Here is a 22,656-nt window from a genome sequence, read left to right on the forward strand (position 1 = left end):
CCATGTTTTGAGGGAAATAAAAAGCCAATCTAATTTAATTCTAATTTGAAAAACAAAGTAATAAAATTCCATCCAATTTTTTTCCTAGTTGCAATAATAAATCTCAACACTCAATATAAGTTATTAACAAAATCTTAATAGAATTATGGGACTTGTGGTAATCTATATGAAATCACACTGAAGCAGAAATTCCCTTCAGTGTCATACTGCTAAGAGCACACAGTGTTGTCATTACGCTGTGTGATTTTCCATTTATAAGAAAATTGATCAGCTTCCCATAGTTCAACACTGAGGCCATTAGTTTGGATGGGAGAGAGATTTTAATGTGATCTCAACCGGTAAATACTGAACTTGTTTTTCATAAATTGTATTTAAAATTAACTGGGATTATATTATTATTCTGTATAATTTCCAAAAGGCTATGTTATGAACATCAAACATATTAGTGAAAAAAGAGGGATTATGCTGCTGAGCTCATCAGCCATTCCAATGAAGAACAGATTTCTAAGCAGAAAATCCTGAGGGGAAAAAAATAAAAATCAATGAGCTGTTCCTACACCAACCTGTAACATATAGGCTTTAAAGTAACCGTTGTTAGCAGATAAGAAGCTCCTCTTACTCATATTTGTAACAAATACTCAATATACATGTAAGTTCATTAGCATGTAACAAAAGTGTGTGTAATCGGTTACGGCAACATTTACAACTGAATGAGTTCTGTAATTCCAAAACATTAATACTATTTATTTCTTGTCTCTCCACAAAAGCATTCATTAACTTACATTTCCATCGCTCCGTTGTCCACCTTTGTGGGTAATAACTACAACTTCCATCCATTTACGCAGGTGTTGCTATAAAGAGAGGATAATTAGTATTATTCTTCTAATTATACTGTTCATTTTAGCAAGACACAGTATATGCTACAAGAAAAGAAATAGAGGCAGAAATGATTGTTTGAAGGAAACAAAGGGCAAAATGATTAGTTATTTTCATTCCCTCAAACTGAAGAGTTTAGCATTGCTAAAAGTCCCCTCTGTAGTCAAGAAAGCAGGATTTATAAGAGTACACACATTACAAGGCACAAAAATTCTGAAGTCCGATACGCTTACACTTGTTTAATGATTTGCTTGATATGTATGCATTTAAATATTTGAATATCCATGGCAGAAGGATAAATAATTCATATACACCGTTTAAAAACTGCAAATAAGAAGGGCAATACCTTCCACCATTTTCTAAATCGAGAAAACATCAAAACAGACCTAGCCCACTAGGAAGTAAAATATACGTTCAAGGGTTTCCCTAATATATTATGCTGCTGGCACCTTACTTAAAGATAAATTTGTCCAAACAGACCTTTGAATAACTAGGTACATCTTCACTAGAAAAGAACATCTCAACTTCCCAGTTTAGTAGCTCTTTAGAAATTAACTCAAAACGTCTAAAGTTGGGTTATTTTCTAGTAATTGTGAAACAAAAATCTTTTACTTCCAATATAAACACTGAGTCACTACTGAATTGTTCTTTGACTTTTCAACAATATGAATATTAGCTAAAATAAAATTTCTTCCGAAAGAGCTAAAGACAACCTGAATGGGCTTACCATCATCTGATCACAGAATTTATCATTAAAAGAGTTTGGAAAAAGTCTAGTGACAGATGTCAGACGATTCACAACATTCAGTGTCAGACTTCGATAGTCTCCCAACATCATAAGCAATGGTCTCATGTGTGTATGAATTTGATCAACTTCTATGGTAGCTCCTTCCAAGAACTGCAAGAGAGTACAGGATTAAGATACTGTGGAGAGGGGAGAGACTTTTGTGCAAGCATCTTTTTTAAAATAAATTCTGCTGACTTATTTTTCTTCTTTTATTTTGTACTTTCAGAATGCAATAGCTTAAACAATATTTACTGCTGGAAATATACTTAGTGACAAGATGGATCTGGGAAGCACTTAAGTATTTCTGATGCACAGTAGGATATACCATAAAATAATCAAGTAGGAGATCTTAATTACAGACAGACTGAAAAACTGCCACGACTATAAATTAAACATACAGCTATAGGCAAACTACTTAGACACTGCTTTATTAAGAACTGCCTGTGAACCTGGCCAAAGGCAACAGAGCAAAATTCTGTGTTACAATCTGCATGCATCCTGAGTAACATAAAAGGTCAAGACAACCTGGCTGCAAGCAGCCAGAGAGAATATTTCCTGTCATAACCAAAAATCCTGTGGGCATGGATTTATCACAGGAAAAAAAGGATCAGAAAAATCTTATACCAAATGCATAGGTCAGAACAACCCTTATTTGCTCCCTCTTACTTCTCAACCCAACTGTATTGCTAGGAATCCATAAGTAGTAAGTAATTCCCTGTCATGACCAGAGTCACATGAAAAGACAACGTCTGACCTCTGATCAGTCAATGGCCTAAACAAATGTAAACCACCAGTATTACTATAGTTATATTCCCTGTTACATGCCAGACAATCTACACATAATTACAAAGAATTTTTATTATCATTTTCTGTATTTAGAAGAATGGTATTAAAATATTGCTGAATCAGAATTATGCATATCTACTGGGCAGCAAATCACTACAGAATATCCTTTTCCATGTCCTTCCAGCTTTTATTACAGTCTAACCTAGCATTCACAGAACAAGACAGTGTAGTTTAGCACCGTGTGAGGATACCATTCCGACCTTAAACAGTACAGCCACAGTCCTGTTCCTTAAGGTAACTGTCATACTGTGATGCAGCATCTAATTCCGCTAAGTATTGCTTACTTTTCAAAAACACAACTATGGGGTCTCTAACACCTCTCTTTTAGGAACAGAGAAGAAACAAGAGAAAAGCTTATACAATCAAGTCAGACATGCACATTTGCAAAACTACTGGGAAGCACAGACACTGTTTATTTAGAAAAGAAGATGCATTTACAAAGACCAGGCAAACAGAAAGACCAAAAGACTGGACACACAGAAAGACTGAAAGACTTACCATGGTCCTTGTCCAAGAGCTTATAATGCCCAATTTCAACCAGAAGACATTTTTATGGCTAAGTTCAAACCCCAAAAAAACCACACCTGACAGAAACTTAATTACATTGGTGCCACTAACAAAAACTTAAGAAAGCAGCCATTATTTCCTGTAGAAAACTTTCCCAAAAAGCTTTGTAACAAGGAAGAAAGCAGAGAGAACAATGGCCTCAAAAGCAACATTGTTTTAATACACTAACCTTTCTCATGCATGCTTCTCCTGCCTCCTGCAGCTCATTATTTGTTGAATTAAGTGCCTTGAAAAGTGCAGCAATGATTTTCTCTCTTGACTGAGGCAAGTAATTGCAGGCAGCTAGAGCATCTGCAAATACCAAAGTATATTTGTTCTCTTTGTTAACTCAATTTCAAGGGAGGGGGAAAAAAAAAAACTAATTCTAAATTTCTTCTTTTCAAGTTTCTTTTATTTCATCTTCAATTACAGACAGCTAAAGCATAGCATGTTTTGCCAAAAGCAACAGGCATCATAAAATAGTAAAAGAAAGGAAATTCTATTAACAGTGTTCTAAAGTTTTCTTAATGCTATATAACATAATTAGCGTAAAAATATTTTGGGTTCATTTCAGAAACTAAATCCTACTCATTAAAAAAGCAGAGATACTTTCCCATTATTCTCTCCATTAACCTGTGACCTCTAGTGAGCAGTCATCAGTCTTCAAGCACTCAAGATTTCTGCTGATTTTAGAAAGAAGACTGCCCATTCCTCACAAGGACACTTATCTACATCAAATTTTGTTTAGGAAGTTTTTCTTACTTAAGGCTGCAATCCGAAGAGGTACAAGCGATGGAAGACTTTTGTAACAAGGTAGTTTCATTAAGGCGGTATCTTCAGCTTCACACAAATTCAGTAACTAGGGAAGAAAATAAACAATCATTTTAGCATAGCATTGTGAACCACATTTGAAACGGTGTTATCACTTCAGTCTTCTTTCCTCAAAGAGCCAAGCTTATGCAAACACACTAATCAACCTCCAAGTTTCACCAACAGGGAAAAATTCTACTCAAAATTACGGCATAAATTCCCATGAAAACTGGTGATTATACAGAAGCAAGAGACCCCCATTAGCATTGCCACCAGAGAAAAGTCAGGCAAAAATTAGTCATTTTGCATTTTGGCCAATACTTGGTCTATTTGCAAACAGGCTGCTCATATGATAAAAAGAGTAAGGCTAGAGAAAAGCTTGCCTCCTGAATGTCAGTAATAGTACTGAAAATACTGAGGAATGGGGTAAGAGAACAGAAGAAGATTAACAGGGAAAAAATGTGCTGAAAATGTCTTCAGTAATTCTAATGGTCAAGGGTCACTGCCCAGAGGGACTACAGAGCTCTCCTCTTTGCAGGCGAGTATTTTCAATATATGTATGGTTTTTGTTAGGAAACACTGAACAGGTTGAAAGAAAGTCGTGCAAGTTAACAATGTCCAGGTTGCACCTACATCCAAGAACGTTATTAAGATTCAGACCTTCACAATACCAATATATCACTCTCACCTCTACAGACATTTTTTGATCTCCAGCACTTTGGTTTTGTCTTAAGGAAAAAATAGAGGATCCTCGGCATTAACTATACCTCACACCTGCCTTGCTAACTGCAATTACTGTTGGTATCAAAGACCTTCTGAACTTACATTTGGACAAGACAGCTAGAAAACCAAGGGACTAGAGAGTTTCTCTGAGTTCAATCTACATGCTAGTTTTATATCTGACTTTACTCAAACTGCTAGGGACTCAAGAACCTTAACAAACAGTATCTATGTTTTGGTGGTACAACAACTTATCTAAGAGATACACCGTGCATGAAATAAGGCCTAAATATTAAAGTTAGACCTATTAGACTAGGAGTATAACAAAGCTCATTTAATATGTTTCACACACATTAGAATATTCTGCTCAGTTCAGAGCTATTACGTTGTAGGTAAAGGCAGACTTCAGTTTGCATTTCAAAAGGTAAATTCTTACATTTCAGTGAAAGTTTAAAATGCACAGAGAAAATACATATTTTAACAACAAAAGTTCTAACACCATCACTATTTAAGTATCTACATTCAAAGATAAGAACATAAAAAAGGAAATACCTCTGTGTAGAAAACCTTGTGTTCCACAACATTTAGATCCATCGTAAACAGTCGGGGTTGCAGGGTTGTGCAAAATGTATTTCCCTCCATCAGGCCAATCTGGGCATTTGCAGGTTGATGCCTAAGTAAATGCTTTTTAGGAGGAACCATGTCTTGGAGAACCTACGCAATGTAATTTAGATTAGTGAATTAGCAGCCTATTCAAATGACCCCACAGACCTAGCCACTAAGACGACATAATTACTCATGGCTGCATGTTGCTATTCATTTGCTATTGGGGCTCCAGATGTACCTCTTCAGAAATCACTAAGCAAGAAGAAAAGTATTTCTCTGAACTAATTTAACTCACAGTTAGTGAAACAACTCAGTATCTGTAATTATTACATATTCTCTGTGAACAGATCTATGATATTTAATACATCACATAACATTATGAGCAACAAAGGAAATCAGACTTAAGCATTTCAAGTCAAGAAGAAAGACTATTTTAAGCTCCTAAAACATCAGGAAAACAAAAACATTTGTGTAAGTTTTTTCCATTACACCAACATCTCACTCTCTTCCATAAACACCTTTAGCAAAATAAGGTACCAATTAGGGGGCTTCTCTGTATGTTCCCTAACTACAATAACAACACCTATAATTTCATATGTTGTAGTGGCCCTTAGAGCTTATGTATGCTTACTTGTCTTTCAAGAGAATGAATGCTATTAGCTTTAAGGAGTATCTCGCAAAAAAGTTATTTCAACCAGCTTTGATCTTTATGGTCTCTTTCTGGATAGGGAAAGGCATAGCACTATACCTCATATTTAGAGAATAAGACAAAATTGGGGTTCAAAATGAAGTATCTACCAGGCCTAACCTACATCTGATTGGTGGTAGGATGAGCAGTCCATAATTGCAGAACGTAAATCAACCTGAAGATACTATAAATACTGGCTAAGTAGTCAGGCACAGCTTGTATGAATCTCTACAGTACTCCCACCACAGTGTGTTTTAGAACAATGAAACCTAGCAAATGACAAACATATGCTATCAAAGCACTAAGAACTTAATTCACTAATGTGGGAAAATGTACTCAGAAAAGCATTTTGCAAATCCAAACTGGTAAACAACTTTAAACTCACTTTCAGTAAGTATTTCTGCTTACCTCTTTATGAGGCTCCATAATCACTGTGACACTTTTTCCAGTGACCTGTGCAAGTACCTGCAACGAATGCATAGCCTGTTTTCTCACAGTAGAGTTTGGAGAGGTTACTTCTCGAACAAGGTCATGTGTTACATGATGGAAAGACTTTTCCTGTGCTGCTAGGATTTCTTCTGTTTTTTCTTCATCTTTTAAAGGAGTTGCACATCTAATCAAAAGCTGTTCTAATGTGGTCTTTGCCATAGCAACAGCTCCATTGGAAACCTAAGGTATCATAGATTATTTTTATTAAATAAGTACAGACCAAAGGTCACAAATCTGCACACTACTCAAAGAACTTAACATTTGATTTTGATGAATCCTTTACAAACAGCTAAAAACACATAGAGCTTGAACAAAACACATATTCAACTAGTCTTCCCACCAAGCATTCCAAAACCATGAGTTGCAATGCAATACAATTTTATAAACAAACTCAAGCATTGGAACCCTTAGCAATGTTGTCACCATCTAATTCACAACTGAGAAAAGGTCAAGCAGCTGATCTCTAGGTATCTGCAACTACAGACAGCTTTTTGATTAAGATGAACACCTTTCAAACTAAACAGAGAAAGAAGAAAAAAAAAAAACATCTTTCATGCAAGTGACAGTGAATCTAGTGTTCTTTCACAGATCTGAATGCGACCTGTACATTTCTACTCTGAAAGAAGAAAGTGTAATTCCAGTAACTTTGGCAAAGTTATGTGAAAAAAACAGACCTTGTTCCTAACATCAGTTCTTGGTTTAAGTTAAAATGACCAAAATTCATTCATAACACCGCAGATATGATATATTCTGAAGTAAAATCAAAATTAGCAAGAGTTCAATCTGTGTGAATTTAAGAATAAAAGTTTGTTTCCCCCATACTATTTGATGTAATTCATTCACTAAATACCTCTCCAGTTAGATCCATCATAACAAAGAGAAGTGCCTTCAGGAAAGTCTGCTGGTTCTGGAGGACCCAGATTAGTGGTAGTCGTTCCATAAGAAATTTAATTGATACAACACCTCCTAGTTTAGCATACCAAGCTTGTTCATAACAGCAAGCACATAAACGTTCCACAATGTATGAAAACAAGGGAAGCTGACAAGCCTGGAAACAAAGAAATGTATCAGTTTGTTTTTTCAGCTCACTGGTAGCCTCCAAAATTTTAGAAGCAAAACTGCATTAGCTGAAACTAGATCATTTAAATACATTTTTATATATATACACATATATATATATTACCCTTTCCTTTGAACCCAGGATAATGCTCGCAACATCAAATATCACTGCTAGAGCCACCTCTCCTATTTTGCAGAGTTCCTTCTCCTCATATGCCATGCAGATTGCTATGGCATCAATAAGCACCAAGGGATCCATGCCTTTTGACCCATTTTCTTCACTATGAAACATGGCTGTGCTAGGTTGGCTTCCAACCTGATAGCACTGCAGCAAAAAAGGACCTGTAAATTGTATTGGGGAAGAAAACAGAGAGAGGGGGAAAAAAAAGATAAAACAATGGATATTTTAATATGAATAGTCTTTCAATTAGATTTTACTACTCCTCTAACTAGCTGATAGCAAAACCAGTAAGCACTGTGTCTATTTGCATATAAATGGATTGTAAGGCATTCTTCACCCTTAGAAGAAAAGATTACATCTACTTAAATATTTTCTTCTATGTACTAGACTATGCACTGCAAGAAGATTTAATTAAAATAAAGAATCATAAAAATTCAAGTTACATTAATGTGACAGTGAAGAGTGATATGCTTATACTATGTCTTTTCCCAAATTACTTGTCATACAGCCCAACACCAAACAAAAAGTTTTCTTCACAGACACAAGACAATGCAGTGCTCTAACATTTACTTGGTTCCTCTAATGGTCCTTCAAAACCACAAGTGGAAACAATCCAGTTAAAGACCATCCACAAAAATAACTGTGTATCAGGTTACACAAATGCTCTGGAAATATACCAAGCTTTAATTATTTCACTGGCTGTAGCATTTTAAAAGTTTTATTAGGTGATTAATTGTTTCTTAAAATTTGCTTAATAATTTTTCACTGCTCAAACGAATTAAAACATGATTCAGCCATCAAACAAAAACCAACATATCTACCCAGAAGCAACTTCAGTATCATAACTTTCTTAAAACAAATTACTATGAGAAAAAGTACAAACTTCTCCAGCCCTCTCATGGCAGTCCACACGATCTCTATTCCACTCACCACACTGCTGAGCGACTGCCACCATCGTGTAATGGCGGATTAAGCTGGCTACAAAAGGCAGAGCACTAGGCCTCAGATCTTTGATGACTGCTGACATGAACGCCCCTGTCAACGCCTGTTCAAACGTTTTACGAGCTGGAGTATCCTGAGCTTTGTATCTATGTGAAATAATCACACTGGGTATGGACTTCTCAGTAAAGCTGAAAGACAAAATTAAGTTCATTATAATCCTAAACTGCAGTGCTGGCAGCTCAGTCATGAGCACTGTCAAGTACTTGATTGAAAGTTTGCTCTTTATATCTAACTCCTTCTCTACCTCCCGTTTTCCCCTCATTTTCATAGACCTATACCAGTTCAGTCTGTATTAATTTGGTCAACCACTGGTCTCAAACATGATGGATAGCTCAATTTCATCAGGAACATTTAAAGCCAGTGGTTCAGAAGAAGCCACATATATTACAAATCATAGGTATACAGGCTTCACACTGCAACTCAATTACAGAATGTCATTTTCAATTTTTGACGTTTTTCCCTTTCTTAAAATGACATTTGATTTTAATCTTGAAAGACCGAAACACTATTTATCAAACCACTGCCCAACAAAACCTATTCATTGCAAAGCTATGTTTATATCAAGTCTAACAAGTCCAAATTATAAAAAGCTACTATACTCTTTAGCTACATTTACTACACTGCAACAGTCAGTCAGCACAGTTTGTGGGTAAAGATGTCAAAGTTGTCTAAAAGCAATAAACTCATTAAATATCAGTAACTAAAATTGTAAAAGATGTAAAAAAAAATTCAATAAAAAACCCCCACACTAAGACAAACATGGGTTACATGTGTGACTATGCTATAGTTTGGTCACTAAATGAAACTGAGTTTTGTGTATCTTTCACTTTGGTAAAAAGTTAAATGTACATACAAAACATCACAATCTAAGTCAATCTTTAGAATGCAATTAAGCACCAGAATATTCCAACTATTTAAATATATTAAACTAAAATTAATTTTTAAAAAATGTCTGATCATATGTAACAGATTATACATTGGACTGTGATTAGGGGAAGAAAATTAAAGTATGAAACATCAGCACATGTCATTGGCATTAAAGAGTTAGCTGACAAAATTCCTCTTACTGGAAAGTCCTGCGCTGATTTAAAAGGAAGCAGGATAAACCAGTAGGTAAAAATCCCACGAAGACTGCCTAGACTAACCATTGCCTCTAAATTAGATTGTTCTAAAGACACTATAAATTTTACATACACATTTATGTTTAAAGAATTGTCATACTTGGGATGTGCAAGAAGTTGGTATAATGCGTGTTTATTATCATCCAGGCTCATCATAGCTACCAAAAAACACTTGATTACTTCCCATGCTTGTCTCCGATAGTACGGTTCTGTGTTAGCACTTTTCAAACAGTCCAGAGCAGTCTCAATTGCCTATAATGAAACAAAGACAGTAACCAAACACTTCTTGTTCTTAGTATTTACAATAAGGGGATTAATCAAGGGCACCGTATCTTTGATACATATTAAAAGTAACTTTAAAAGTATGTACAATTTGGACTGCTTAAATTAAGAAATGCAGAGAATGCCTGAGAGAGCGGACTTGAAGCTATCATGGTATTTGCTGTGCTTTTATAAATGCAAAGTTTTATGGCACATATATTTATTTCCACGGTCAGAAAGCATCTGAAGTCATGAGTGACATACACCTTCATTCTCTCTCTCGCCCCTCAAGGTTTTCCTCACCTTCCCTCCAGCAGTAATTGCTGTTCCTAACCCCTATATACTGTAAGTATACAATGCATTTATACACATATATAAATGGTACCAAAAAATGTTCTAGAGTACAAATTACTTTGTTGTATTTTCCATGCAAATCAAGAGCTACATCATACATGATGAAATGTCCCTGTAAGCAACTTCTAAACACCATTTACTTAATAGAAATAGTACTCTTCTTCTCTTTTGCAAGAAGATTTAGTTAATACACTTGAGAATAACACAAATAATCTCTTAAGATATGAAAGCAATGAAAAGGGGAGTATATCTTTTTCGAAACTTTCTATTTTGTATATATATGAACACAGCCAGATACTTTCTATCCTTAAAAAAAAAAAGAAATTAAAAACAAATGAGACAGGCATTAAGTAATAAAAACACATAAAAATTGTTTTGCAGTGCACAAAAAGAATTTCAATACCTGATCAATTGTAAATAAAAATATAACCATCCATGCTTAGACAGGATTATGCAGAAAAAGGCTCTGTTACAAAGAAGTGGGATTTTCCTTCTTTGAAAGGAAAGCCATCTTTCCACTGACTGACTTAACTAGCTGTCATCCCATCACTGTCTGAATAACCTCATCAGCACCTCAATGAAAAGAACAATGAGTTTTACACAGACCACAGAAGACTACCAGAGCACTAAAAGAAAACATGGGTTTCTCATTTTCAATTTATTCCACTTCTTTTTCCTTTTGATTTGACATTTCCTTATTATAGATAGAAACACAGAATCATCTCAGTTGGAAAAGACCTTGAAGATCATCTAGTCCAACCATTACCCTCACACTGACCATTCTCAACTACACCATATCCCTCAAGTGCTATGTCAACCTGACTTAAACCCCTCCAGGGATGCGGACTCCACCACCTCCCTGGGCAGCCCATTCCAACACCTAACAACCCGTTCTGTAAAGAAATGCTTCCTAATATCCAGTCTAAACCTGCCCTGGTGCAACTTGAGGCCATTACCTCTTGTCTTATCGCTCATTACTTGGTTAAAGAGACTCATCCCCAGCTCTCTGTGACCTCCTTTGGTAGTTGTAGAGGGCGATGAGGTCTCCCCTCAGCCTCCTCTTCTCCAGACTAAACAACCCCAGTTCCCTCAGCCACTCCTCATAAAACCTGTGCTCCAGACCCTTCACCAGCTTCGTTGCCCTTCTCTGGACACGCTCGAGTCATTCAATGTCCTTTTTGTAGTGAGGGGCCCAAAACTGAACACAGTAATTGAGGTGCAGCCTCACCAGAGCTGAGTACAGGGGTAAGATCCCTTCCCTGTCCCTGCTGGCCACGCTATTTCTGATGCAAGCCAGGATACCATTGGCCTTCTTGGCCACCTGGGCACACTGCTGGCTCATGTTCAGCCGGCTGTCAATCAACACCCCCAGGTCCCTCTCTGACTGGCAGCTCTCCAGCCACTCCTCCCCAAGACTGTAGCGCTGCTGGGGGTTGTTGTGGCCGAAGTGCAGCACCCGGCATTTGGCCTTATTGAAGCTCATACAGTTGGCCTCAGCCCATCGATATAAAGTATTCAGCAGATCATTGTTTCTTGTCAACACCAAGAAGCAGAAGACCCTTCCAAATCATTAACCAATGTTAGATGCATCAATACTTTGGAAAACTTGATTTGCATTAAACCTGAGGGATAGGAAAATGTCAGCAATTACAGTATTTATATGTATTCAACTCATCAGTTTCAGTACAGAGCAGAAATCAGTGAAGCTATCTGCATTTTAAGAATCATTTTTCCAAGCTATTTTTAAGCATGTTGCCTGTATGGAGCCAAAGAGAGCCAGCTGCCTGTAAAGAAAATTGTTTACTACATTCAGATTATACCTACTTATGAAAGTGTAATTGAAAAGGTAAGCATTAAAACTCTACAGGCCAAATTAACTCAGAATCCAGCTTCACTCTCAGATCCCAAGACACAGACACAGATTAGATTGCTGTAATTAGTGAGAACTAAGCTTCTGTGATACACTGAGATTGTCAGATGAAAGCCACTACAAGTACAAAGTGGTTTTGCAGCTACAAGAAGTACTATACCCAAACCAGAGACAACAAACAAAACCAAATCACTGGAGTCATTAGAATGCTCATCACTGAAGAATTTCTACAATAAATTTTTGATACACTTCAAAAAGAAAAGAGGGAGGTTTTAGAGTAGATTCCCAATCCTAATCTAAGCAGTATGCCAAAAGTTAGGAAGAGGGAAAATAATGCACAGAAAGCATTTACTTGTGTCAGTTTAGCTCCCTATCCTATCAGTTTGTAAAAGCAGAATAGCATGTTAAATCTATTATTTTGGGGGTGACTTATAAAACAGTTTAAAAGGAAAATAAATAAAGAACAAGTTGGCAAGCTTCAGCTAATTTTGCTTGTCAAAATGAAGCAAGAAATTATTGTAGGTCTACTGGCCTTATAGACTCAAGTGATCACTACATAGTAAAAAAAAAAAAAAAACCAACAAAAAAAAACCCAAAAAAAGCTCTTTACAGTGATTTCTGAAACAACGTTCTGTCCTTTACATGCCAAGTCTGGCAACTCAAGAATTACCTGAGACAAAAACAAAACAGAACAAAAAAAAAAAACCATAAGGGGGTTTATATTCTGTTTCTTCATTACAACAGAGATTAATTAGAAATCTGTCTAACTGAAGGGATATTAAAAAAAATCAGGTATGCAAGAGATCCTAAAACCTAATTTTAATTATGTAAATTCTATAATGTTAGATATTCATTAACTCGTATCTGAAACTGGCAGACATACCAGGTATTTTATCAACATTTTACAAGCAAACAAACTTCCAAAGAATCTGTAAAGAAGGAAAATTGAGTAAGATGGTTCCTCAGCACAGAAAATAAGTTAAGCCCTTACTTTTTCCATTGGGAGCTGAATGGATGCTTTACAGTCTGAAAATTCAATTGTAATACTGGGTCCTTGGATTTCTGTGACTACATATTGTAGTTTCTGTGATTCCTTTAACATCTTCCTGTTACTTCCACCAAATTTACCAAGCACACGATAGGCCACATGAGAAATGCTATCTGCAGGATTACGCAGTGTACGCCACAAAGCCTGTAAGTATTTTAAATGTTACATGGTCAGACCAGTCTCACTTCAAAACTTTTCAAGTTGTAATGTAAAAAAATGTCACAGAAAACACTTATTCTTATACCTGGGTAATTGATCCTGCATAACTTCCAGAAAATATTTATCTAGATTGAATAAAAGCAGTCTCAGTTCGCAACAATTCAAGTATTTTGTAACAAGGTTGTCCTAAACGCGGTTTTAGATTAGATTACCGTGATCAGCTATAAAAATCTTTGCCACACTGAAATGTGATTCCACGTTTAGGACTAATATTAGATAAACAACATGACGAATTTACAAAAAAAACACAAAAACAACCCAACAAAAAAACCCCGCAGTCCATTTAAGGCTGAAGTGAATTAACCTCAAAGAGCTAGTTTTGAAATATAAAAAGCAAATAAAGTAAATATTATATTTAAACCATAAAGTATACACAAGCACTGTATTAGGTGAAATAGCCACATTTAAAACATTGTCCCGAATTTCAGCCACAACATCTTCACTGCATATGTAAGATTTCATATAGCTGTCAATCATGATATGCTGAAGGTAATTAGCTTTTCTTGTTTTTTTAAAAGAATAGCAAATTTTAACCATTTCTGTACCAACTCATCTTAAACATAGTAATATCCTTGCTACTGGTTCCAAGTCTTAACTTTAACCCCTTAAGAGGGGGTACAAAAGAAATTATTAATTCACTTCTAAATTTTTCCAGAGTCTTCCGTTCAACAACACAACACCAACTGGCCTTTTACATACAAATCAGACCAGTATGGTTCTCATGACAGATTTTTCAAGTTTTTATAACCAAAGGTTCACACAAATTTCTAGTAATATTTAGTGAATCAATGACCTCTTGTGGTCTAACAGGAAACAACATATTTACCTGCATTAGCTCAGCTCGAACTGGCTGAATGTGATCATACAGGAAGTCTGGCTGCAAGTTATCCACGCACAATTCAAGAGTCCTTAAGCCTTGGCTAACCAGGGTCTGAGATCCATTGAGAGCTGACACCAACGGATCCATCAGCATTGGCAGATAAGGCAGTAATGAGCTCAAACGAACTGGCACAGTGAGGCAGAGCTCTACAAACAAGTCTTTCATGTGTTGTTTATGAAGGCCACTTTGCAACATATTAAGTCCTGAAAATCATTGATAAGTTATACACTCAAAAGACAGTCCACAGATTATCACTAAAAATTGATATTTCCTAAATTCAGAATAACCTGACATTCTTAAATTCTGTAAAGATTATAACTTTGTAAATAACGTATTTACAAAATATAATACCATTCATGATTATAACTTATATCTAAGGATTTTGTGCAGTGAATGCTTTTCTAGGTACATGCATATACAAAAAAAAAAAAGAATATCTATGCACATTCTAAAATTTAATACTAGACTCAGTAACGTAGCATTTGAATACAGCAGATGAAAACCAGAAAAAGATAATTTGACGCAAACCTCAGCCTTGTATCAATAAAAAAATCCACACAGAACAAATGATTTTTAAAATATCTGGAATCCTGAAAAAAAACATTACATGAGTTCAAGTACATTCACTGTCCCATACAGACTAAACATATTCCCCAAATTATTTTTCTCCCCATCAACACTTTACATACTCCATAAACCTAGTTAGCACTTCTACACCGAGATGTATTTTACACAATGGTTTATAGATGGCATACATATTTGCTAACTACAAGAATAACTGCCCCTGCAGCTGCAGATGGGAACCACAGGACTTCCATGTTCCTGGAATTGTTCCAGTTAGCTTGTCCTTAGGTTTAAGTAGTTCTCCACATTTCCTTGCTCATCCTCAGTATCTCTGGAACACAGTCCTTGCAAGCACAAATGCTCAATTAATCAAACTGCTAGTTAGTTCCATTTCATTTTGCAAACTACCACTACTTGCCTTTGTATTTAGCGTGCACTTGCAGGTGCACACGCATGCCCTCAACTGCAGAACAACCAGAGCTCCTCTATAATGTTCTTCCCACAAAACCAGTGATGGCCTGGCAACGTTGCTTCTCCTATTACTCTTACCCCTCAATGCTTTATGCTAACATAGCTATTCACAGCAAAAATGAACGAAAGAAACAAACGAAAAAAACCCAACAGCCCCACAGTGAAAAGCAGAAAGACAAGCAGCAGAAATTGTGAAGCAGCCAAAACTATGGAGCCTGAAGCAGCTGATAGTAAATGAAAATAAGCCACATTCAAGATATTTAATCAACTGCTAAGCTCAAAATCAGAAGCTACTTGTCAGGGTTAGTTGTTTAGTTTTGGTTTTTATTACATAACATAACTTTATTATTACTATTTACATAAAAAGATCAGAAACTGGGGTGGGGAAAGAAGGTATTGTTCTACCTTGCAGTAAGTTTGGTAACAGCGGCAAGAATTCTTGATATAACAGATCATGACTGCCTCCTCCAATAGATCTGAACAGTGCTCTGAGCAGCAGGAAATAGTTATAGGGCTCTTTGGCAGTCTGTGCAAGTTCCATAGAGCTGTTCACAATCTTGTGCAAATGTGGCTATAAAAAAAATAAAGCTTGAAGATTAATAAAATATCAATTTTATCATCATTGTACTGTACAAGAGTTTAGCATGAGATAAGTTTTTCAGATCAAAAACCTTCATCTGTTCCAAGTATTCTGATATCACACTAATTTTATACTGCTGTTGAACTATTAAAAAGTAAATCTATATTTGAACATCATCAAGAACCCAGAGCAGTCTTTAATTAATTAAATCTTGTTTTCATATTTGCCAAATTATCAAGTCTGCTTGCTACTCCAAGCAGTAACTTTATTCAAACAAAAAGCATTCTGCAAACCTGACACAATGAAAAATATTTGCTCCACAGAACCTAGGGATGTGCAGCAGAAATGAGAACTGTCAGAATGACAAGAGATGACATTTTACAATATTAATTCACTCCTGATCTAACTTCATCACTAAATCTTAATTTTTGTGAATGCTAAAGTTTCACTTTGAAAGCAAACTTCTACAAGTAAAAAATGGTTATGAACTGGTGGCCTTTCTAGAGCAGAGGACATTAACAGTCTGCAGGAATCATTAAAAATAGTTGATAAATACAAGGATTCTCACAGGTCAGGGACACCAAATGACACAGTTCTGGATTTTATGAATAACTAAAAGCTTTCTACATTGCTATGCAAATGTTGCAAATAGCCTTCATCGTTCAATTAAATTGTCTACCCAAGGCCCATATCATCAATCCTGAGGAAACAAAAAAACGTAACAGAAGCGTGAAACTGTGAAGGTAGTAAATCACACTCTTTAAATTGGATCTCCAGCTTATAAAATCCAAATGACCTTGATTCTGATGACAAACTAGAAGAACTTAAGCAAGATTACATTAACATTGCTTCATATTACTTTTATTTTTCAAAGAATCTGGAAAATTTGTAGTCCCTACTCTACCCAGAAAACTGAACTAATCCTGCTAAAGCAAACTGTTAAGCATGGAAACGATTATCACACAGCTACCTGTATCAGAAATTTTGTTTATTCTAAGGCAGAAGGAAGAGAAATGGAGAAAAATTATGAGAAGAAGCAGCATTCAATTAATGTTTTTTCTGGATATAGCCAGCTGTTACTCCTATGAGAAAAGCACACTCTTGCTTCGAGCTCAGTATTTATAAACTCACTGAATAATGAGATGATCTCATCAACATAAATAGAGCCTTGGAATACACAGACAATATATTGTCATTAGAAAAAACAGCATTCCTTAATCCAGACTTTTCAAGAGCACAAAAATATCTAACTCAAGAAGTACATGTCACTGAATATGACATGAACGAACAAGATTCACCAACCAACACACAAAGAAGTGATTCCAGTTTAAGCAAAAGTCTTAAGGTAATATGGAAACAAAGGGGAAAAAAGAAGCAAGAAGATATCCATATCCATGTCCTGATCATGAAGTTACATGGGTTCACAGCAATCTTGATCGGACCACAAGCATACGTCAGTCATTTATAATCAGATTCAGTACATCACTTGATAGTTTCAAATATGAAGCAAACATTCACAGAAAGTGACTCTTATTTATAAGGCAATGTACTTGGCATTTGGAAAAAAATGGAGATTTATCACTAATAGTCATTCAAACATGAAAAGACTATCAAATGTTAGATAGCGTAAAACTCTAAGTTCCTTCAGACATCTGAAGAATGTATTAAGAGTCAAAACAGATTTTTTTATTTTTAACACAAATGACCTTTACCTTCAGCATTTGTTCATTTTCAGCTGCAAATAGTGAAACTGAGCCAAAGACTAACTTAAACAGCTTGAGATACAGATTGGAGAGTTCCACATTAGAGCCCATTTCTGGCAGCCGATCCAGAAGATACTCTACCAAAATCGTTGCAAAGAGAGCAGAGGTAGTAGGGTTTGCCAAGAAGGAATTGGCAACAATCTATAAAAGGAAATCACAAAGGAGTTATTGTTGATGTAAAGAAAAGAGCAGAGGGATAAATGCACTACCCACTTAAAATAAAAATTTCTTTCCCCATCTCCACCGCTACCCAAGTGATTCAGGTTATCCTCAGTGGAAAACAACCATGCCTGTAACTTAAGTATTCAAGTTTAAAGTTTAATTTTAAATGTATATTACAGGACTTGTGTTCTGTAAAACAGTAGAACATTAACACAACAGCCTGAACAAAACAAGAACTCCACAGTGTGCACTGCTTTTCAAGAATAAAGTCCATTCGTACCTTCTAAACCGAAGTGCTTATGTTTGTATTGTATCACTTAGTCTGGAAAGTTTTTGAAAATCCATCTTTACAAAGTATTTTTATAGACTGCTTCAAATCTTGCATGCTAATTTCAACATTGTTATTTATAATTCCACTTCAGCCTTATGTACCTCAAGGCATAAGCTACTTTCTACATACTGTTTATTATCACCTGAAAAAAGTAAACAAAAACATAATACCTGAAGAGCATAGTTTTTTGAGATTCTCTCCACCATATAAGGAACAGTAGTTTGGAAGATTTCTTTGAAAGTTAAAGGGTTCATCATTGTGAATACACCAGCAAAATGCTCCAGAACTTCCTTTTCCTCTTTCATTCTGACTGTCTGACAGTTTGCTACTCGAACATATGTCTGTCCATTTCCTGCTATTTGGACCTACAGCAAGTGAGAAAACATATATTGGTTACAGGATTTGAGTAACTTTTTCCACCCTATTCTTAAAATACCTTTTGAAAAAAAACAGAGATCGTACAGGTTTCACATGCAAAGTCCATTCAATCAGAAGCTGGGCACAAGAGACAACAGTGACAATAAAAATATTAAAACAGAGTGTTTTCAGCACACATTTTAAAACCATGAAGTCAGGAGTGGAAAAGAACAACAGCAGGAGATATCACGGTGTATCTGTAAAGTTACTTAATTCCAAATCAAGTACATTTACATTTCATCAGTACGTTGTGTAACTACAGAAGATGAAGCATTCACATGGGTATGTTCAACTGATAGCTAAACTATCTCTTTGAAGAAAAGACTTAATCCACTACATGAAAGACAATTATTTTTAGTCTGACCTGCCTGCACAAACAAAAATAATAATGGCTGTTAAGAAATTAATTTGTTCCTTGCAAGTGATAAGCACTTTAAAATTTATAAAATTTCCCAATAGCTGTGGTCCTGAAATTAAAGACTTAATGAAAATATACTACATGCAAAATTTGTCTTTTAGCTGAAAAATAAATCTTTATTAAATGATTTAACACACAGTAACTGTATAAATAAAAGTCCTACGCAGCTAGGTCACATACCTGATAAATATCTAAAGCTTGCATTGCATATTTTACCAGTTTTATATAGATTTGAGTCTCCTTAGGTTGCAACTGCTTGTTGGGAATGAATTGTGCTTCTGAAAGAAGATAAAGAACAAGACAGTAGGTAACCATTAAAAATACTATTTGTTTTCATGCTAGAGAGTTTTAATTGTAGAATTACAAAAGATAAATATAATTAAATATTATGCAGTTTTACCACCAGGAGCTTTGCATGATGTTATGCCCCACGTGATTGTCTTGACACCACAGACCAAAGTTTTTACTAAGCTTCGGCAATCTGTGACCTGAAATGTCTGTTTATCTTCTTTTTCTTTCTCCCCTTGTTTTTCAAATACAGGTACTGGTGCAGGGGCCACTGGAGTGGCTGGGGCAGGAGATGGAACAGGAACAGGTGCTGCATTTGCTGCTGTTGGTACTCCGGGTAACGCAGCTTCAGCGGCCCCAAGTTCAGACTGTGGCTTGCATTTTTTAAAAATTACAGAAAGCTGGTATCGTGCTATAGTGTGAAATTTCAGAACAAAAACCTAAGGCACAAAGAGGAAAGGCAAATGAAGGGGGGGGGGGGGGGAGAAAAAAATAAAGTAAGTTTCTTCTTTAAAAATCATTCTAAATTTAGTAATACTAATAGTTCAAGCCAGCATACAGAGATCAATGAAATTTACAACTAAGTATTTCTGAAGTCATTCAAATGACAGCAAACATTTTGAAGTGTATCAACAAAGTAGTTTGTTTACTTTTAACAGGTTCCAAAAATAAAAATATTTTCTGAAAATTAGTAAAACTAAAAACTAAAAATTGATCTCCCTACAATTCTACTTAATTTAAAATGAAAAGCTATTTGAATTATTTTTTTTAAATACAACTTAGTATTTCAGTCTATATTTACTATTAAGCATAAAAAGCTTGAATTTTTCAGATGTGTATATATATGTAATCTATGTCAGATGTATTAAAAGATTTATACATTGTAGGTTCAAGTTTTAGTCTTATGCAGCGTATCAGATCTAGAAAGCAATAATCAACCCTGCAGAGCAGTGGTCCCCAACATTTCTGCCATCTCACCTGATACTACAGAAGGGCCATGTTGAACAAGGTTTCAGTTTAAAATTTTCTGTACTTGCCAGATTTTCAAGTCTAGATCTACTTGGCTTGCTCAGATATTTCCCCACTACCACCACAGTTCTATATAATCCTTTCTTCCCTCAATGTATCTTCTCTGAAGTCATATATTATTACAAATTGTAATTTGATAAAAAAATGACTGAACAACTGTGCTACATTACAGATACTTTAAAAAGTAGAAAAAAAGTAGAAGTTTATTTGGAAGACAAACCCTACTAAAAAGCTACTTCAGTTTGAGAAATCTGGAATAAAGGACCCATTACAATGCATAACATCAAGATTTTTCACTTGCACAGTCACTTGATTTTGTATTTAGGATGAAAGCCATTCCCTAAACTACTGCTACCTGAAGAAAAAAAAAAAGTTCAGAGGTAACACCAAATAATCTGGGCATGACTAAAATGAGTAACTCTCTTCCCTGGTGTACTCAGAACCATGATAGTCTGTCAATGACAGAGAGGAGTCGAAGATGGAAGGGATCCACTACATACAAAATTCCTAGATCTCCCTTTCCAAAACAAAGCAAGCAACCATACAGCTTCCTTAGTTATCTTAAAGTGTTAACACCAGTTTGATTTAGACTTCAAGAAATGCTCTCACATCCCACAATGAAATTATTAAACCAGTATTTACCCTAGAAGGGTTTTACTCTACAACTGAGTGCATCTTCATGTTGTGGCAGGAGAAACACTAGACAACCTTTTTCCATTAACAACTTGGCTACAGCAAGTAGGTAGTGTTTCACTTGTACTACACCACAGGTGACACCTTTTTGGGTGCATCCCTGATTTTTAAAAATAACAAAAAAAAAAAAAAAGCCCCCAAAACATCCTCCATATAAAGAAGATCCTTTAAAAGGATCAGTAGGCTTTGAAAGTGCGGATATTTTAAATTTTACAAATTGCAAAGTGTGTAAAATGTGAGATCCTCTTTCAGGGTGGGGGTGGGAATTAAAAAACACAAAAAACCCACACATAATCAGAAGACATAAAAAAAATACCACTCTTACATACTCTTAAGCGAGGAAAAAAGGAGACTACAACTCAAATTTAAAAGAAAACTTTAAAAAAAACAGTAGCAGTTAAGCTACCCCCAGCATCACAGACATTCAGTTTTCTGCTCTGAAACAAGTCACTGAAAGAATAAGCTGAGTTGGCAAAGCATATCCGCTACACTTGAGATATTATCCCAGTTGCACAGCATTTTAAAAAGTCCTTCTCTGAGGTATTAAAATGAAATACACTATGCAGACTGTCTCTACATATTCTCATTTCTGAAGAAAGGAGAAAGTAAAATATAATTCACAACATACTATAAAATAGGACATTCAACTTATTATCAAAGGTTTTAAACAAATCAATACCTCCAGCATTCTCATAAGAATATCTCTACCATTTCCATTTTCCTGTTCACTTTTAGACCGGATACAGTCTACCAAATTTAGCAGAAGCTTGCAAGACATTGTCTGGATACTGCTAGGCAACGACTCATCATCAATGTTCTTGGCAAACAACTGGACAGCAAGGGAGAGATCATTGAGTGGTAAATGCTGACGGACATGATGTACCAGGTCTGCCAGTGTACTATATGCAAGTGGTCTATCAGTAAAAACAAGAAATGAAGAAAATACATTGAGGACAATTAAAATTATTGTTAATTGGACCTAACCAATAATTACTGCCTGGAACTATTTCCAAGATTCTAAATCCAAATTTTCTATTTTGATATGCAAATCCAGAGTTCACAAGGCTTTTTCAATTACACAAGAGAATTATAACCTGCACAATCTAACCAAAGATACATTAATCTGTCCCACAACACTAGTATTACCTCCCTGATCTTTCTTCCCCCATTGCTGAACATCCCCAGGGCATATTTTCATCTACACACAGTTAAGAACAAATTAGCATGTTTTAAGCCACATTTTAAGCAGTGTTGGTAAGTGTTTCACAACTAATCACTGATGATTCATGATTTCAAAAGGAATTATGAAAACTGATAAGTTTTAAAAATAATTTCTTTTCAAATATCAGAAATATTAGAAATATTTCTAAATCTAATACACATCAATAAGGTACAACTGATACTTAAGCATGAGGAAATAATTCTCCTAGTTCACATATTTTAATTTGGTCAGCAAAAGCACCTAAAAACTAGTAGATGACTGAAGACACAGAAGGTAAGTATTCTCCCTATTTATTTTTTTCAACTGCGAATGAAAAAGCTTTAAGGTACTTATTGACAAAACAGTTTAAATCTCA

At 35.5% G+C, this 22,656-nt stretch overlaps 1 protein-coding gene across 5 annotated transcripts in view; it reads right to left on the minus strand.

The window, feature by feature from the left end:
- TRRAP (transformation/transcription domain associated protein) overlaps positions 1–22,656 on the minus strand; it is a 103,875-nt gene that overhangs the window by 67,505 nt on the left and 13,714 nt on the right. For all 5 annotated transcript variants that reach the window (XM_074841489.1, XM_074841485.1, XM_074841488.1 and 2 more), the window contains 18 exons: positions 21,759–21,993; positions 19,470–19,797; positions 19,250–19,347; positions 18,405–18,599; positions 17,691–17,882; positions 15,804–15,969; positions 14,310–14,566; positions 13,208–13,408; positions 9,832–9,983; positions 8,539–8,738; positions 7,552–7,769; positions 7,219–7,416; positions 6,288–6,548; positions 5,138–5,299; positions 3,818–3,914; positions 3,246–3,367; positions 1,604–1,774; positions 783–851 (listed from right to left, as the gene is read on the minus strand). In XM_074841489.1, coding sequence (XP_074697590.1) covers positions 783–851; positions 1,604–1,774; positions 3,246–3,367; positions 3,818–3,914; positions 5,138–5,299; positions 6,288–6,548; positions 7,219–7,416; positions 7,552–7,769; positions 8,539–8,738; positions 9,832–9,983; positions 13,208–13,408; positions 14,310–14,566; positions 15,804–15,969; positions 17,691–17,882; positions 18,405–18,599; positions 19,250–19,347; positions 19,470–19,797; positions 21,759–21,993 — 3,322 coding nt within the window. The remainder of the gene's footprint in view (positions 1–782; positions 852–1,603; positions 1,775–3,245; positions 3,368–3,817; positions 3,915–5,137; positions 5,300–6,287; positions 6,549–7,218; positions 7,417–7,551; positions 7,770–8,538; positions 8,739–9,831; positions 9,984–13,207; positions 13,409–14,309; positions 14,567–15,803; positions 15,970–17,690; positions 17,883–18,404; positions 18,600–19,249; positions 19,348–19,469; positions 19,798–21,758; positions 21,994–22,656) is intronic.

The sequence above is a fragment of the Strix aluco genome, chromosome 15 (assembly GCF_031877795.1).
Source record: "Strix aluco isolate bStrAlu1 chromosome 15, bStrAlu1.hap1, whole genome shotgun sequence".
NCBI classification, from domain to species: domain Eukaryota; kingdom Metazoa; phylum Chordata; class Aves; order Strigiformes; family Strigidae; genus Strix; species Strix aluco.